General features: G+C 38.7%; 1 protein-coding gene across 2 annotated transcripts in view; it reads right to left on the reverse strand.

Annotated features, from left to right (window-relative positions):
- EP300 (E1A binding protein p300) overlaps positions 1-18,937 on the reverse strand; it is a 67,596-nt gene that overhangs the window by 44,058 nt on the left and 4,601 nt on the right. For both annotated transcript variants that reach the window (XM_069807139.1, XM_069807140.1), the window contains one exon: positions 6,377-7,035. In XM_069807139.1, coding sequence (XP_069663240.1) covers positions 6,377-7,035 — 659 coding nt within the window. The remainder of the gene's footprint in view (positions 1-6,376; positions 7,036-18,937) is intronic.

Consider the following 18,937-nt stretch of genomic DNA (forward strand, 5'->3'; position numbering starts at 1 on the left):
CAGCAAAGGTAATCTCAAGTGGTTATACCTTCTACACACACAGTGAAAAACTACTTGACCTTCCCACCTCCAGTGGAAGCAGGGGCTGTCATTACCAGAACAGTGGAAGATATGCACCTCTCACCATGTAAAGGGTATGGATGACAGGAGTTCAGGAAACAACCTAGTTCACAAGCACAAGCAGCATCAGGTAGGGCTGTTCAGACACTCCCCACATCTGAGAAGAGCAACTACAGAAGCGGAGGAAATTCACCAAAATTTTGTTCTAATGCCATGAAACACATGCATCTTCAGTTCAGAAGGTGGTCAAGTAACTAACTCTGCTTCCACTTTTACTGTCGATACCACAGAGTACAAATTGAGGAGGAATACCTGTTAGATATGCACATAGACATTACCGATATTCTACTGTTTCTCTATAAAAACAACCGCTTCACTGACAGTCTAATATTTGAAAACCAACTAGATATCAGCAATAGTATTGAACAATGACCAGTTTTAAGATTTGCAAATATAAATGTAAGCATGAAGAAGTAAAGAAATAGAATTAAGTTTTACTAACATTCTTCCAAATAATCCAACATTTGCAGTACCAACTATGTACCTCTATCTGGGTAACTGCAGTGCATGTCCTAGTTTAAGACCGTACTGATGGCATCTAGCATCTTTCCACATCCACATGTTCACAAGTGGAAGTTAATTAACTTTGCCGAAACAGGAAAGTTAGTTTCAGAAAATTCCAGCTGACTCTTTAAAAAGAATTTATTGTATATCACTTTCTAGTGCCATTCTACTGACTGGTAGAGCAGTACTGGACCCAGGCATAACCTAACAACAAAATTTTGCCAGTGGTATCCGCTGCATTCTTTCCAAGGACTGTTATTGATTGTTCTTTGCACTTGACTGTGTAATGTTTTAAGATACCTATTGCAAGATGCCAGCATTATTTCACTGCCATCTGTGCAAGGCAGTCCCCTATCCACCCCAGAAACTTATGACTCAAAGACAAGTCTTTACTGCTCATTTCTCCCTCATAAACAAACATTCCTCCCTTGCACTGGGACAAAGTCAGCAATTACCCATTTTTTCACCTTGGTTCACAAAAAAAGAAAAAGCAAAGGACCAGAACAGACAACTACACTTTTAATGGATTACTGTACTTGATCATATGGTATGCTTGGTCACAGAGTCTAAACAGTATGGATACATTTACCTATCGCATCAAACGAAAATAAGGCAACCAAGAACACTGATCTTCTACCTAAAATGTGACACTGAATATGCTAACCCTAAGGTCCATAAGGTGCTTTTATTTTCTTTATCTAATTTTACAATTTGAGGGTGACGACATCTTCAATCTCCCTGCAACTCTGAACAGAACTTTATTATTCTGAAATTTCTTATGTTTTACTTATAGGAATTAATGGAGATTCTGAAGAATTACATTTGTCTTTGTAAAATATTGCCATTGAGTCCTCTTAACAGAGGTTAAACTGATAAAACCAAGTGTATCCATTATAATAGGAGAGAACCCTCTATATACTCAAACAGTAAGCCAAATGACAAAGAATTACTACTGGAACTCTAGTTCTCTCTCTTTCAAGTAATTTCACATGTGAGTGGAATACTCACATAGCAGAGGCAGTAGTAATGCCCTTACTAATCTGAACTGCCTTCACATCCATTTCATTACTTGGGTAACAAAACATTTCTTGAATCACCTGAAGGCCAGGTGAACTGAGTCACTTTGTGATCCAGCACTGTTATCACAGAAATGGACACACCAACTTACACACAAAATACCCTCCTCCCCTAATAAGAGGCTGGACAGTAAGACTGTAACTGGCACTCTTGACAGAACCCAGTGGAGCAACAAACTGAAGGTTTTAACTAGATACAGTTCCAAATGAAGAATCGTTCAAAGCAGGAAACGTGAATTTGTCCTAAACATTATAGAGCTTGAATTTGCTGTTTACTTTTAAATTAATCAAAGCTGTAAAACTATCTAGTGAAACAAAAAGTCCGAAAAATGCTTAAACACTGAAAGAATCAAAGCATTACAGACAATTTCCAAAACTCTATTTTAAGAATATGTGGTGGGTTGACCCTGGCTGGATGCCAGGTGCCCACCAAAGCTGCACTATCACTCCCCCTCCTCAGCTGGACAAGGGAGAGAAAACATAACAAAGGGCTTGTGGGTCAAGATAAGGACAGGGAGAGATCACTCAATCAATTACCATCATGGGCAAAACAGACTTGACTTAGGGAAAATTAACTTAATTTATTGCCAATCAAACCAGAGTCAGGGAATGAGAAAGAAAATCAAATCTTAAAACACCTTCGCCCCATCCCTCCCTTCTTCCCAGGCACAGTTTCAGTCCCAAATTCTCTACCTACGTGCCCCCCCCCAGTGATGCAAGGGGACAGGGAATGGGCGTTGGGGTCATTTCATCACACGTTGTCTCTGCTGCTTCATCCTCTTCAGGGGCAGGACTCATCACACTCTTCCCCTGCTCCAGCATGGGAGACAGCCCTCCATGAACTTCTCCAATGCAAGTACTTCCCACAGGCTGCAGTTCTTCACAAACTGCTCCAGCGTGGGTCCACAGCATGCAGTCCTTCAGGAGCACACTGCTCCAGCATGGGTCCCCCGTGATGTCACAAGTCCTGCCAGCAAACCTGCTCCAGCATGGGTCCCCCACAGGTCCGCAGGCCCTGCCAGGAGCCTGCTCCAGCATAGGCTTTCCACAGGGTCACAGCCTCCTTTGGGAAATCCCCCTGCTCCGGCATGGGGTCCTCCCCAGGCTGCAGGGGGACAGCCTGCCTCACCATGGTCTTCACCATGGGCTGGAGGGGAATCTCTGCTCCAGCGCCTGGGGCACCTCCTTCCCCTCCTTCTTCACTGACCTTGGTGTCTGCAGGGTAGTTTCTCTTACATGTTCTCACTTCTCTCTCCAGCTACAGTTTCTGTGCCGCAGCAACTTTTTTTTCCCCTTCTTAAATCTGTTATCCCAGAGGCACCACCACCGCCGCTGACTGGCTCGGCCTTGGCTGGCGGCAGGTCCATCTTGGAGCTGGCTGGCATTGGCTCCATCGGACACGGGGGGAAGCTTCCAGCAGCTTCTCACAGAAGCCACCCCTGTAGCTCCCCTGCTACCAAAACCTTGCCATGCAAACCCAATACAGAGTAATAGTCATGTCTGTCGTCCTTCTAACTTGCACACAACCAAGCACATAGAAAACAAAAGCTATTCAAGAAAGCAAAACTTGTTACAATTCTTTTCCCCTCCAAACTTCTAACAGTTTCTTTCAGGCTAGACTTTCACAGGCATTTTTAAGCTGGTACTGTCACCAAAGCAGGGTCCACACCCTCCTCTGACTGGCAAAACCAACTCCTTTAATATGTCCCCTCCCTAATAGCTGCACTAGCTTTCCAACTGATGAGTATAAATTTGACCCAAAACCCAATTCAAATTAAAACTTTTTAAAAATGATCATGTGAGTTTCAAGCCTGGATTAGTTCCTCAACACTGCCTGTCATGCAACTGGCACAGAGATGGCATGCAGACAGAATTGCTTCTTTGTATGTCAGGGACTGCTTACATCATACATAAAACTACAGCATTAAACCACAGGATGTAAGCGGCAGATTATGACAGTACAAGTTTATGCATACCAGGTGACCCCAAATCAATCACTTACATTGATATTTGGGATTTCGAGTCCTAAAAAGTAACATGCACAACTAGAAAAGTTGGGAAGTACATGGCTAATGTGTAAAACAAGTGTTCCACTCTACTGCTAGCCAATGTTTTGGGAGGAGAGGAAGAAAATGCTTTGGTAACTCCACAGGACAACAGAACAAAGCAGAAACATAACCAATTCTGCTTTTCAAATTGACTAGCCACTCGGACCTCATCTTACTGTTAGAAGAGCGTAATATACTCCCTCTCAATTAGTTAACATCACAGGAAACCTAAGCTATTCCTCCGTACAAACCATTGCAGACCACACACCTCTGTTTTACTGAGAAAGAACTGAGAGGCAACCCTCCCATCACCTAAAGCACCTGACTTTGGCAAGCTAACATGATGAAGTTGGACCACCCATGTGTCCAGTCTATTTTTTTTCTCCTACTGAAGGACAGCTCCTGAATAATGCACATTTTTTGCAGCAATGAAGGAAACCTACAGAAGTTATTACACGAACTCCCACATTAACAGCAACACAGTACTAAATTTACCAGTTAAAAAAACCCCAGCTTTTAAAAACAACTGCTTAGGGTCCTCTGTTTTCATCTACTTTTTGAAGATTTGTAGGTGGGAAAAAAAACAAAAGCAGATGGGTGGAGAGATAAAAGGGTCAGACATTACTGTTGTCAGATTTTGCTAACTCCACTGCATGAAGTGAAACACAGGCTCCCTGCCAACAACCAAACCAATTGAAGACATTCTGGAATTTCAGCCTCCATTTCAGACTGCTCCTTCTCATCCGGCAGTTTCAACTGCTTTATGAGGGCTATACCCACCATACTTACACTAAAAGTCTCAAGGGTTTTTTTATCAGCAATTAAAAAACTCTAAGTATTTTTAACTAGTCTGGGACTATGAACTAAAAACCAGAAGTTATCATGTATTTGGTCTGAATATTCCCAAAAGCACAAGATGTTCTTACTTTAGATGTACAGCACATTTCAGAATTTAAGCAAGCGAGAAAGACAATTTAATTTTGGACTACATCAGCCAAAAGCTTGATTTTCATGTCCTTTCTTTTACTTCTCCTAGATAAATGAGTTTATTATCATGCATAACCCTACTTTAGCTCTGATAAGTAAGGATTAAGAAGTTGCATTTCACCCAAATATCCAATACATCAATTTTTGACCTCTAAATACAGCTTTCTAAAGTTCAAAGTATTTTTTTTTATAGCCAAGAAATAATGAACGAGACATTATATAATTCCAATACAAGAATACTTCTAAGTAGTTACATACTTCTTTCCACTGTAAACTCTATACAAATTTTCTACTGTAGCAATCAAGCTTTGCAACAACTTTCCTCTCAGACAAAAATATCTGAAATGACCAGACCACAAAATCAACTCATTACTAGACATATATATATATCAGAACCATTGTTAGCAGCACACTGAGCTTAAGCAAACAGCTAAGATCAAAGAACTTCATAATTAATAACATTCACGAGACACTAAAATCATTTTACTTACTACATTAAAGCATAGCAAAATCATTAATACACAGCATAATTTTCATTTATGTTTCAAATACATTTATAGACTATGTTACTTATCATTCCAAGCCCTCTAAGCAGACTGACTTTAGGCATGCCAAGGTAGATCTACTCAGGTATTGCAAAGCACCTTGGAAAAACTTTCCCCTCATTAGCCAAGAAACACAAAATACCCACCTAAAGTGAACTGAAACATTTAAGTATTTTCTAGGCTTTTGATAAAAACACTAGAAACTTGAGAAGAAATACTCAAGTGGCTCCCTACTCTAAAAAAGCTAATTGTGCATGACAAAAATTAAATTTAGACATCTCCTTGTCACTTAAACCACTAGGTCTTCTCTCGTCTTTTCAGTGACTCATGTCAACAACTTTCTTCCAACCTCCTAAATCACAAAAGCAAATCTATTTCCTTCTCTGGTATAAAAAAAGATTTTTTTTTTCAGCTTTCTGGTTTCCTCTGCTGTAGACAAAGTCTTTGTAAATTTTAAAACTAGAACTGAGTTGGATTAACAGTCTTTTAAGAAACCAACAATTGTCTTCAGGTGTTTACACAAGCATTCCTTCTCCACCATTAACTCAAATACCTATTCCTTAACAAGGCCAATGTATGTCTTAGCACATACAGTGTATCAGTCCATTCAAACCTGTATGTGCCTCTTAGCATCTGCTACAGCATAAACACTCAGCTGATCTCAGACAACAAATACTCTGATTGTCACACAGAAAAAGGCACCACAACATAGAAAAAGTCCTGATGAATTCTTATCACACTCACAATACCAGCACCACATTAGATGGGAAAATACATTTGTGGACAAAGCATAAAACAGAATAAAACACAATCAAGTACTTTTTAGTGCTGTTGATAATCTACACTGCCACAAGATTTCTAAAATAGGCTTTTTAATCTAGCAATAGTCTTGCTTGTTGTGCAAGACTCAATTTTTGACTCCCATGACTGCCACAAATTCCACCTTAGCAACATATAAACTATTTACCACATGATCCAGGGCTCTTAAAAGAAAAAAATCCCATTCTATAGAACCCATACTGCAGAGGAATAACTCTTACAAAACAAAGTCAACGATAAGAAGGAAGGTAATAAAGTCAAGTTTAGCTTGTCTTACCTTGTTCATGGCTCCAGGCTGCGGCCCTCTCAGTCCAGCCTGTCCTCCCATCTGCGGAGAACCTTGTTGCAGTGTCTCAGCTAACAAGTTACCAGCAGTACCCATTCCTGGGTTTGGGTACGGCATGTTAGGTCGCCCTCTGCCTGCTCCAATTGAACCATTCATGACTTGCCCCTGCATCATCCCCTGTCCGTTGCCTGCTGCCAACATCCCAGGATTCATGCCAGCATTCATCCCTGTGTTCATTCCCATGCCAGGCTGGTTAACTGGACTGTTTACTGTTGGCATCATTCCTGCTGCGGATTGGGCTGAAGGACCCTGGTTTGGTCCACTTGCACCCATTGCCATATTGGGAGAAGTCAACCCAGCCTGTGCCATGGGGCTTTTCACCATGCTGTTTAACATTCCCATTCCAGGACTATTTTGTTGGGTTTGACTGGCCATGCCCTGGCCAGGGCCACCAACCCCCATATTGAGATTTGGGGAGCTACCAGCCCGTAAAAGTTCAGACAGCTGCTTGTGTTTAGAGGCAGCATCTTGTGCCAGGCCAAGGCTGGTCTGCAGCTGATTAATGTCACCACCATTGCTGAGTCCCAGTTCCGTGGAGCTGATCAGTTCATCTGGCAAGTCATGTTCCAGATCAAAGAGTGATCCAAAATCTGAAAAACAAATTTTATATGAGGTCAGAGCAATCAGTAGTGTCTTGAAGAAAAGTCTTGTTCATTAGTTTCGACTTTTTGTATTTCAAGTAACTAGCAGAACTTCACTTTCGATGTTCCAGCAAAATTCCCATATCAGTCATTACTGAAAACTATCCCATTTGTCATGATAAAAGTAATTTCTAAACTTTACAGAGTCTGAACTGGAGAAGACCATTCTACTTCACTCTCCTACAACAGTCTGTGTTGAAGGATCACTTGGTATCTCAGACTATGATCTATCTTCTCAACTTGAGAAATTTGACAGGAGAGAAAAAAACCCCTGTATTAAAAAAATCCCACAGAGTTAGCCAATGGAATTAAGACAACAATTATTACAAAGAATTAAAAGGTTGATGGGAAAGCACTGTCTTTAATTTTTAACTTTCACTGAACTCTGTCACTTTTGGAACAGACCTAACTAATATAGTAATATAATTTCTGAAAAAATGTTTACTATTTATAAAATAATAAATAGGTTTGGTTGTGGGTTTTTTTGGTTTGGTTTGGTTTTGGTTTTTTGTTGTTGTTGTTGGGTATTTTTTGGTGGGTTGTTTTGTTTGGTTTTTTTTAATCTTCCACATCCAATGATTCCCAGCACAGAATTGCAAAATTCCATTGAACTACACTGGACAGCCGGTATCTTCCCACAATGATTGTTTTCTGACAGTGCTCAAAGTAACCCTCCTGGCCACAAAGGTGTGAAAAAAACACTAGGATGAAAAATCAAATTCACATCTCAAGAGCCCATGCAAAGCAATACCCAAGATAACCAAGTGGAGAAAGATTACTATTTGGGATATACAGATACAAGAACATTACACAGTACCCAGAATCAATTCACTCAAGAAAACAAGAAGTTCTTAAGTCTGCAGAAGCAGCATGCACCTTGATCTGTATATTTAATCTATGGTAGTTAAAACAAAAATAACCTAGAAAGTTTATGGCTAAAAGCTAAGCCACTGTGTGTCGCAGCTATGCACAACTAGGCTGTAAAGCTTAATATTTGGAATCTGAGAATACCTAGTAAAGAAGGGGTTCTTAAAATTTAACTATTGGAACATTTCAGCACCCCTTCTGCCAGAAAGGTTATTTCATGGATGCTCTGTAGAAGGTATTGCACTGCATTTTCAAATACTTCAGATCTAGACAATGACCTAAAATACTACTCATTATCTCAGCAACTGCAACTACATTTAAAAGGAAATGTCAATTACACTGAATTCTAGAAGGGCTGGCAAGATGACTTGGTCCAAATATTAATGGAAAAAGACTACAGTTAAACAGCACATAAGTTAGAAAAGCTCATCAGCATTAGAAATCTGTTCGAAATGTTTCACGCAATACCATACCCAAACTGCCAAACTCCAGTACTAACAGAGTTTCTACAGCTTTGCAACTGTTATCACAGATAAGATCATGACTTAAGAATTCTGAAAATACGGTATGAGGTTGGCAAGAATGCAGGTATACCACAACAGAGGAGATTTTATAACTCCATTTATATATTCTTCCTTACTGCAAAGCACCAGAGACAGAATGAAAATTTCCACTGAAGAACTGTTTTAAACTATTAAAATCAGTTAGCCCATTCTTCATTAATATAAATCTCATTCTAAAAGTTATGCTTTACAACACATAATAAGGACTGATCTTTCCTTTGCATCACTTTTATTCTTCACCATGACTGGTATTTTTGAAGATTCTGAAGAGAAGGAAGAATCAGAAGAATAAAGCTTTGTCCAAGTTTTCCTCTATTAAAAATGATGAATTTAGAGTTTTGTGTCAGTAGACTTCTCTCAAAACACAACTCCCCCCCCCCCCCAAAACCCAACTTACAATGCTCAGTGGTTAGCTTACAAATTAAATATTGATGAACATGGGAAGAGTTACAGTGGAAGAGACCCTCAGATTAGAGGGGAGATCAAAGAAATAGAAAAAGCAATCAAAAAAAATACATGACAGTTTAAAACAGCTTCAACAGACATCTTAAGATGCCTGTTAGGACGCCTTTAACAGGCAAATGTTGAAACACTACATCCAGAAAACACTCTGGCTAATAACCTGACAAACACCCCATGAGTGAGTAAGGAGTAAAAAAAATACGATCAGTAATTCACAAAGTAGTCTGCTGTCCAGAAAAAAAATTCTCCTTAATGATGAACAAATAAAACCGAAAACAAAAGTTAAGTGTCTGGGAAGAACATGAGACAGCACAAACCCTGTACCTACAACACAACCATAACGGCAGCCCACAGCAACCTCCCATCTGCAAACTGGGAAATAGCTGTTGAGGCAAAGATGCCCACACAGCTCAAAGGCCAGTTTTGTGACCAACTGTAGCTGGGGAAAGAACTTCTGCTCTTGAACATACACAGCTTCCAGGACAGGGTGAGTCCAAAACAAAAATCCCCTCTTCACCTTTCTTGAGATCATACCATTGTATGTTAAGCCTTTCACAAAACCACCTGGAAAGTGATCAGTATGTACCTAAATATGAAGCACTAATTCATTTTTGAAACCACCACAGAATATTTTCTCAGAAAGACCCATTTAGATGATTTCAGATATAACACTGCAAAGAGGCAGTGCAATTCTTGTTCTGAGACAAAGATTTGATCATCTTTCTCCACAAGAATATATTAATCTGCTTCTCTGAAGACCTCTTTCTTTTTTTGAATTCCCCCTCCTCCTAGGTGAGAAGATAATTCCAGCTTTAAGGTTTATTCGCTCATATCCAACTGAGTATCCAGGTACAAACTACCTGAACTCCTTGGCCTGGCTGTCCTCTGCCACCCATGAACAGGAAGAAAAAAATGTCTTAAAAACTCAAAAGTATTTTTAATTCTTTCTATTAATGTCTCAAGACACAACAAATCAACAGCTACATTAAAAAAAACCCCAAACGACAAACAAAAACCACAACACTAAATGCTTGTGAGATAATCCCAATCAGATTAATTCTTTACACCAAAAAAATGTAAACAGTTTTTTCCATATAAGACTAACTTGTTAGGATTTTTAATCCAAGAGAATACAGAACAGAAGATTCATCATAAAAGAATACTATCAGCTACAAGCCAAAATCCTAAGTAGTAAATGACAACAATGCAATATTCTGGTGTGAGTTTTCTCTTTTTGTAAGTCTTTTCCAAAAATAAAACTTCATTCTTCTTCAGCCTGTAGATAAACAACAAAACTAGAAAAACTTTCAGTTGTCTGGTCAACTATGAAAATCACATGTTTAGTCAACTGCCAGGAGGCAGAAGTTTTCAGATACAGGACTGAAACACGAACAGTCTCAAAAGACCATAAAGATCATTAAGACTTCATGTACCTCAACAGTTGCAATCCGTTTCACAGTCTTTTACATATAATACAGATCTGACAGCCCACTGTAGAGAGTTCTACCTATGACCAATCCAAAAACTGACAAGGCTGGGCCAGACAGCTCATAGACCACATGAAAATAATGGCACATGCATTCACACAAGAGCCAAAGGCATAGCTTAAGACAATGATGGTAAACAGCCAGAGAACTGACTTTCCAGTACACTGGGTCCACTGCTCACCTTGCAATCTGTTTCATTAAGGATACACATGAAGATTTCTTACTAACAAAATAAAGCTTGTGAGAAGGCGAAGGAGGCGGATCAGTCCTGCCAAGGTTTGTCTACCTGACTTATAAACCCTAGAGATCTTAGGGTATAATCAGACACAAAAAAATTGGGATGTAACAGAACAAACACTATCTGGCCTAAAAGCTCAAAACCATCCAGTAATATGCAGGCAGTAAGTGGTAGGGCTAAATCTTGATCTCAATAGAGTGGCACAGAGTGATTCCACATTATGTTATTTATGGTATTATTAGTGTATTTCTTTCCAAAGGTAACAAGAAGATATAGAATAGATTGCTACTGCCACCTAAGATTCAAAGGAAAGAGAAAGAAAGTACCTCCACAAAACAACATCTAAGCAGGTAATCAGAATGTCTTCACCTGAGGTAGTCTCAACATGCAAGGCATATAATAATTCCTTTTAGGAACTGTACCACTACTGAACACTTAAGCATGTCTTTTTTTGTAGAGTCAAGAAACTGGCCTGACTTGCCCTGGCTACATTAGATCTGTAGTGAGAAAGTGGGTCAGAAAAGACAGATGGAGCAGGTCCATTTCTTTCAATAGCAGACCAGTTAGGCTGTATTAAGTAATATGAACTGCACCCTGAACTGTGAGAAAGCAACTTAAAAAAAAAAAATTAGTGTGCTAACTTGTGTTGCATACTATGGATTATTTTCTTAGTTTTGGACCCTACTTCTAAGAAGTCTGCCTTTGACAGTGTCCGATCTGCAAGATGCAAGGAAACTGCCAGCCTTGGTCGGAAACCCACCTGGCACCAAAATGGACTTTAAACTAGTACAGATTCAGAGTGTGCAATCAAAATCCTTACGTCAGTAAGACATGGGTGCCTTATCAAGTAATCAATTTTCAAATGAGTTAAAGTATTTATTTCGAGCTAGTTTTACTGCAAGAGCACCTGGCAGCACCAGTGATGTAACAGCTCTCAAAGCATCCCAGGCAAGGTAGAGATTTCTGACAATGTTTACAATGCAAGGAATATATCCATACCAACTACTTAGCAAAAAAATCAACATGTGGGTTCAAGCAGTACATGCTAGCTTCTCTTGCATGCCTTCTAGCCTACAGTCACAATCCAGTCATTTTCTCATTTCTGGATTAAGACAACAGACCTCTATTCACCTTTCAGAATAAACCAGGCATTTTTATCAATATGGAGATTATCTGGTTCTAGCAAACAGGCTGCAATGAATAATACTAGTTTTCCAAGAACTTGCCCACACACTACGAAATAGCAAAACCACTTTACTCTCATGTGTACTGTACCCTCAGACTCAAGACATTCAAGCATTCCATCTCAAACAAGAGTTGATACATCTGAAGAAACTGCATCATGTGTCAACAGTGACATGTGAAGAACCCTGCATGCCAGACATGTAAGACAACAACTTACTCCATGCTTACCTCGTTGCTGATCTTACGGAAGGAAGAGACTTTATAGTTCCTGTCCCTGCCTCCCATTTATTATATTATATTCTGAACACAGACATATCAAATTAGAAAGCTGCTGAACAGTCACCTTTTTGCACAAATGTTTCTGGGCTCCAGAAACCTATCAGTAGATCAAATTATATCACAGTCATTAGGGTCACAATGAAACAAGTGGACAAGGCTTAATACAGGACACTGAATACAAAGCATGCATGTGACAGGGTTGACAGGAGCCACAGATGGTGTTGGACTACACAGAAAACATGATACCTTTGCTGCGCTTTCAGACAAAGAACAACAATAAGCTGCTGAGGTCAGTATCTTCCCTGCACAGCAACATGAAAGCTATCCAGGAATTGAACAGGGCCTAGACGTAACAGAGAAAGTGCCCAGAGGATGCAGCCAATATTCCAGAGAAACCAGCCATTCAAACTTGCAGTCAAGCACCAGCATTACAGGTCCTAAAATGTATTGTCTGAAATGCCCTTAAAAAAAAGCCAGAACTCAAAACAAAAATTAAAAAAAGGCAGAACAAGATAAGGAGACATGTTCTCACAAGATGATTCTCAGGTATCCACGAAAACACAGAAACAAAGGTGAAGCACCGACTTGAAACAAAGCGCTAATAAATAAAGTCATCAATTTCCCAAGGCCTCTGTGCAATGGCAGAAAATTAAGGTAGACATGTTCAGCTTTATTGGGGGGGGGGGGAATGGGGGGGACGGGCAACATCTAAGAAAGAGGCAAGAACTCAAAGATTCCTACCAGGTGGGTGTGAGAACCTTGCTATACAGCATTTTGGAGATCAGATTTATTCTGACCATTGAAGCCCACTAAGGAGAAGGCTTTTCATGTAGATCCTCTGTGAAGCCACAGTTACCCAATGGTAACACAAACTCTGCCAAATTCTTCTTCCTAACTTAAACTGTAGAGTTAATTTAATCTACCAATTTGATGCAAAACGAAGGGGCAAAAATTCAACATCAGCCTAAAATATCAACGTCTAGATTCATCATTGCAACTACTGCTTCCAAAATCCTAGAACATCAATCCCTATATAAACCTCATCGTCATTCAGCCCCAATGCAGAAGTATGACGCAGAGGTCTTCACTATTGCTTATGCAACAGCAACTAAGAATTCTTATTCTGTATTACACTATTTGAGTAACAAAGTCTTCAGCATTAATTTCTGTGTTAATTCCGTTCCCTGCAAGAAACTGGGGAAGCTCTGCCTCCTTCCTTCCCTGCTAATCCAGACAAGACCCAAAATTTGTTCATTACATCAAGAAACTTGATAATTTGAAGTGAGACTGCAAAAAATACAAGCAGAAAACACATCTAAAAAGGACATATTCAAAACCCTGGAAGACAACAAACACAAAGGCACAAAGCATGTTAGCATGTCATGGTAGCACACAACTTCAGGCACAGCTTTTTTTTTTTTAAAAACAAATATTTGTTGGTCAAAGTCCAATTCACCATCTAGAATGCACATGATTTCATTATTAGTTGTAATAACCGGGTATAAATGTAAGTATTTCACAAGCGTAAACAAAAAAATCATTCTAAAGAAGCAACAACTTATCGTTCAACATCTACTGGTGTCCTAAAACTTGGACCTCACTCTATCCTTTTTTTTTCTAAGCTATAGTAATTCCTATTCAAACACTGGCGTCAAACGCATCAACTCTTGCTTAAGGAAAAGAGTCTCAATAATCTGCAAGTTTAAGTCATATTTGTCCCAAACTAGTATCAATAGAAATGCCAATTTTAGTAGACGCTGATGCATGTTTTTTGCAACTTTAGAATAAAACAGTATTTATAACAAACTGTTTTCATTATCATATTCAAAGTTCTTCAAAAACCAGTATTTAGATATACAGATGATAGCAGGTGTTCACCACTGAAAACCATAGTGAAAATTCAATGGTTATGATTCTGGAATGTGGAACTATAGCTGTCCTAGGGAAACAGAAGTGATGTAATATGGAAGAGACTGGGTACAAGAATCAAGATAAGGTATGTTTAATATTTTAACATTACTTAAGGGGGAATTTCAGACACACTATTGTTTGTGTACCTGCCTATTCACGCTGTTACTTAACACAGTACAGAGGTACTAGTCTTGCCATCACTGATGACCAAAATAAGATGAAATTTTGACATTTTAATTCCAAAATGCTGAAGTCACACAATTAATAATTTCCTTGTGAACATGTTGCTATTTGCATAAATTTCACTGGGCTACCTTTAACTTCAGTGAAAAGTCTCTAAATTAGTATTCTTATTCCCAAGTCTAGCCTATGTATGCCACTGAAATTCCCGTAAGACCACCTTAAGTTAGCTATTGTTAGTCTGTGGCATCATTAAATAGTAAGAATAGCATTTCAGCTGCGAGTCTGATAACTGCAGACCACTGCACACACAAGTCCGGAAAGTTAGAGATGCCTTACTGGTCTGCTATACCGGTGGGCAAAAAATGGGTACATGCAGAAGAGAAGAGAACATCCGTATGTGCACAAGCACACTGAATCAGTTCCATTTCAGAATTGATTACAAATCAGTTTCAAGAAAAGAGTAAAGTTCACTTCATTGTCAACCACGACTTTGAAATGATGCAATCTGCATATACAATTACCAAAAAGTCAGTTTTCTGCATATCACTGACTTGAGTTCATTCAACATTCCTCCTTAGTAAAACCAAAAAGCAATGCTGAATTTATGTACAAAAAAATACACAAGTAGACAAAAAACAGAAGTCAGCAGATCAGACTTCTTTGTCTTGAACCAGTAATTAATTCCCCATAGCTCCTGAAATTATATTCAGGAATATGTAAAAGGCAGTTTAATTTCAGCAGAATTTGTACTGAGCAAGCCATACAGCAGCATTTTGGCAGAGTTTCATTTTTTGTTAGAATTCTAAAAAAAAAAAGTTGAGAATGAGATTATTTGAGTTCATTAATACAGTGAGAGTACGTTGTATAAGACATTATCTATTCACTTGTATTTGGGAATTCAACAGAGCAAGAAATAGTAAAACATGATTCTGCAAGCAAACAGATATGGTTCAAAACTACTTACACCTCTTACGGAGATGCAACAAAAGATGCAGTACAGAGGTGTTTTGCACCATCAAATGGAAAAACACAGAAATCTTTCTCACAAAAAAATCTCACAACCACCCATAACAGAAAATAACCAGTGCTGGTTTTGAAGGTCCTGTACCTACCTTGCACTTTTTAATGAAAATCCTAGTTTGGATTTCATCTCATTGCTGTTCCTGTAAGCACACCTGACTCTCAACTAAACCACAAGTTACTACAATTTGAGTTAATCAGAATTCAATGCTCCTTTTTCCAATTTTCTTAAAAAAGTTCTGGAAGAAATGCGTGCTTGCAAAAGAATATAGCATGTCAAGTTTTTAAGAGAACTTTAAATACATTCATATGCCAATCCTTTTTAAGGAAACTTGTTGCTATTTAGGAAGAGAACAAAGTCATGTTGTCAGGTATGACACTGACTGCTCAGGAAGAGAATTTCTGTGAATTGCCCTAGTTCAAGTTCTAATTAAAGTTCTACAAATTCAATGCAACCACAGAAGTTTTTTGTCAGTGCATACAACCATATGCAGAGACAGATGTATTTTACTTCAGCCTGCTGCTACAGTGTAAGTAAAGACAGAAAAGCCAAATCCTTGGAGACAGGTGTGCATTGTTTATCTGTCACTGAAATCTAAAAGCAAAATTACTCCATTTGTCAAACAATAAATCTAAATGACTTCTGGCCAAGCCCTCTCAGAGGGGGCACTAGTTCGGGTGATGAGAAAGGTTAAAGTAGTATCATTACACTGTTGGAACAAGCACTGAAAGGCTGCTCCTGCTAAAGCAGCTAAACAAGACACTGAGGTGACACACTGGAGATAATCAAGCAACCTAGAGAGAAGATGCAAGAAATACACACTAAATCATACAAAATTATAATCTAAAAATAAAGTCACTTTCTCAAAGTTGAAAATGTCAAGAAACCACAATTCCTACAGTAGAAGTTCAGCATTTATCCCTAGTACCACATGAAACCCACATCCCCTAAAAACATACACTAAACCCTAGAGTCCACTAGACCTTTCGCAGATAAACTTTGGTTTTCTGCAAATACACAACTGACCAATAACCTGAACTAGGGATCCTCTACACTAAATCCAAACCCTGCCCTAGGACCATGAGGGACAAGATGCAAAAAATTAGTAGTTTCTTTTAAATCTAGAATTTAAATTCCCAAGTTCAGCAACAAAGGTTTTCCCTGCAATATCAAACTTCTGAATCTGTATTTTTAGATTGGTTTTCTAGTCTCAAAAGTTTTTTTATTTGTCAGTGCTCAAGATTCAGATTTACATCACAATACGTACGGTCCTTGTGTTGTAGTGGCTACTTCCTTTTTTTAAAAAATTAGGTACCTTTCTAACACTGCTCAGAAAAAGTACATACCTATATCAGACACACACACGCTATCCACTTGGTGAAAGGGGCAAAAAAAAAAAAAGCAGAGACATAGCAGTTTGGAAATCTAGGAGGTTCAAAAGTCCACAAGATTTTCTTTAAAAAGTTACTAAGCACCATATGAATGATCTGTTTACTTTTAAAGAAAATCTTGCAGACTTAAATTCTCTTAATTTAATTTTATTCCTAATGCAGTTACTTCGAGAACCTACTTAGCTACAAGGCAAAGATGCCCATTTTTGCCACACAAGCATCCATCACTGCAATACTTGATTTACAGTATGCCACCCATCAAACCATATTTTAAGGCATCTCATCTCATAACTAATACTTGGGAAAAAAACCAGCAATTAAAAAAATGTGGCTCTAACAAGAAGGGATAATATTTAACTGATGGCTGTAAGGTAAATGTAATAACTTGGTCTTAAACATTAGCCAGAAAACAGATTTGTGAAAAGTGTTTAATTTTAAAAGGAGTATATACAAACACAAGGAAAAAAAACCATCGCTGGCTGTAACCAGAATTGAAAACCCTGCATATACCTCTGGAAAAGGCAGTGAGACAAGATTAATATGATTCATTTCAAGCAAAGAAACATCCTGATACATTTTGAACAAATGAAAGATGAGTATCAGTCAAAACTGCAGTAGTCCAGGCGAGAAGTTTCATTACGAGTCTTAGACCTTTGATGTAAGGGAGAGTAAAGTTTTAAAGGTCAGAAGCAGTTCCTAAAAAAAAAAGGAACATACAAACTTTACAAAAGATAGGTACTGAAAGGGAGATTGAAGATGTGCTATTACTCAGAAAAAATGCTACTTTTGGATATAGTAAACTGAAGGATGTTAAGGCACATACCACAAACATGTACACTGATCTCTGATATAATACACATGTCAGCTAATTGTAGAAAACTGACTTCCAATGTTACAGCAAGCAAGAAACACTAAGCACTTAAAATCCTATTTTCGGATCTAGCAACCCAAAGACATGATACCGTACAACCACAGTGTAGCAGAGAGCAAACTCCATTTTTATTCCTTGGTGAAAAACAGCACTTCGGAACCCAGAGCCCAAAAAGCTTTCCTAGTTCACAGAGAACAGGTTATTTCTAAGGAGGGGTTGTGAAACATGATTAAACTCTCCCTTCCTGAATATACCACACAGAAATCTGTACGTGGCAATTTCAATGCACCTGCATTACTGCAGGAAAAAGTGAGTTCACAAATAAAAAGCCCCCCCCGCCCCCAGAAAAAAGAAAATCACTGTTTTAAGGCATCCAGTTAAAAATTAAAGACTTCCACTCATTTACTCAAGGAGCTAACTCTTCAGGATACACTCAAATTATTCTGTTATAGTGGGGAAGGGGGGGAAATAGACCAGTGTGCACCAGTTCGCTAATACAATGTTTAAGAAAGTCTTGTCAGACTAGGTGCAACATACCAAAACAGTGTTTCTACCAGTAAGGAAAGGTAAGCAAAACGAGCTACACTGGCAAAGTACTTATGTCAATGTAACCATGCTAGTACAGAGGACCTGCACTAGCATCCAGTGTCACACAATCGCATCCCATGCTGAGGATACTGTACCAACAAAAGGTGACCCCACTGTAGAGTTGTACTGGCCCTCAGAAAACTTAATGTCTGGACAAGATATGCATATAACTAGCATTCTTCTTTGCAACAAATGTAACATTTAAATAGAAAAAAGGTTGTAGAAAAACCCCTGGCAGTTTAAGGGAATCCACAGTCCTGCTCCTGACACTACACTAGAACTACACAACATTCAAGAAAAAAATGAGACCATTCAAAAATTCTAATATACTACACAACACTGACAATACCAAGACCTTCTAAATTACTTCAAAACGTCTATTACAAAACATGCTACAAACATTTCAGCTTCCCTGTAAGTCTATGTTACTTTTACCTCCTCAAGAAGGAACTGGCATTAATAGAGCAACTCAAAACTCCACTAATACAGCAAGTTCTATGGCAAAGCAAATTCTGAGCAGGGAACACACAAACCATTTAAGACATTTAAAACAGAAGATGCAGCACTGCAGCAACAGTGGGAAATGCAGCTGTATTTGGCTGCTGCCAACAAAGCAAGCATACTAGGACAATCTTTGCCAACTTCTTAGAAGAAAGCCACCAACATTCAAGTTTAGTACATTCCATCAGTATCATCTAGGTCTACAGTGGAAACATGAATGAATTAGAGACTCAACTTAAGTCTTCAATATAAATACACTTAACATCTGCAAGTTTGGGAATAAGTTAATAAGTTAGTTAATAGG

Source organism: Haliaeetus albicilla, chromosome 19, assembly GCF_947461875.1.
Source record: "Haliaeetus albicilla chromosome 19, bHalAlb1.1, whole genome shotgun sequence".
Taxonomy (NCBI): Eukaryota; Metazoa; Chordata; class Aves; order Accipitriformes; family Accipitridae; genus Haliaeetus; species Haliaeetus albicilla.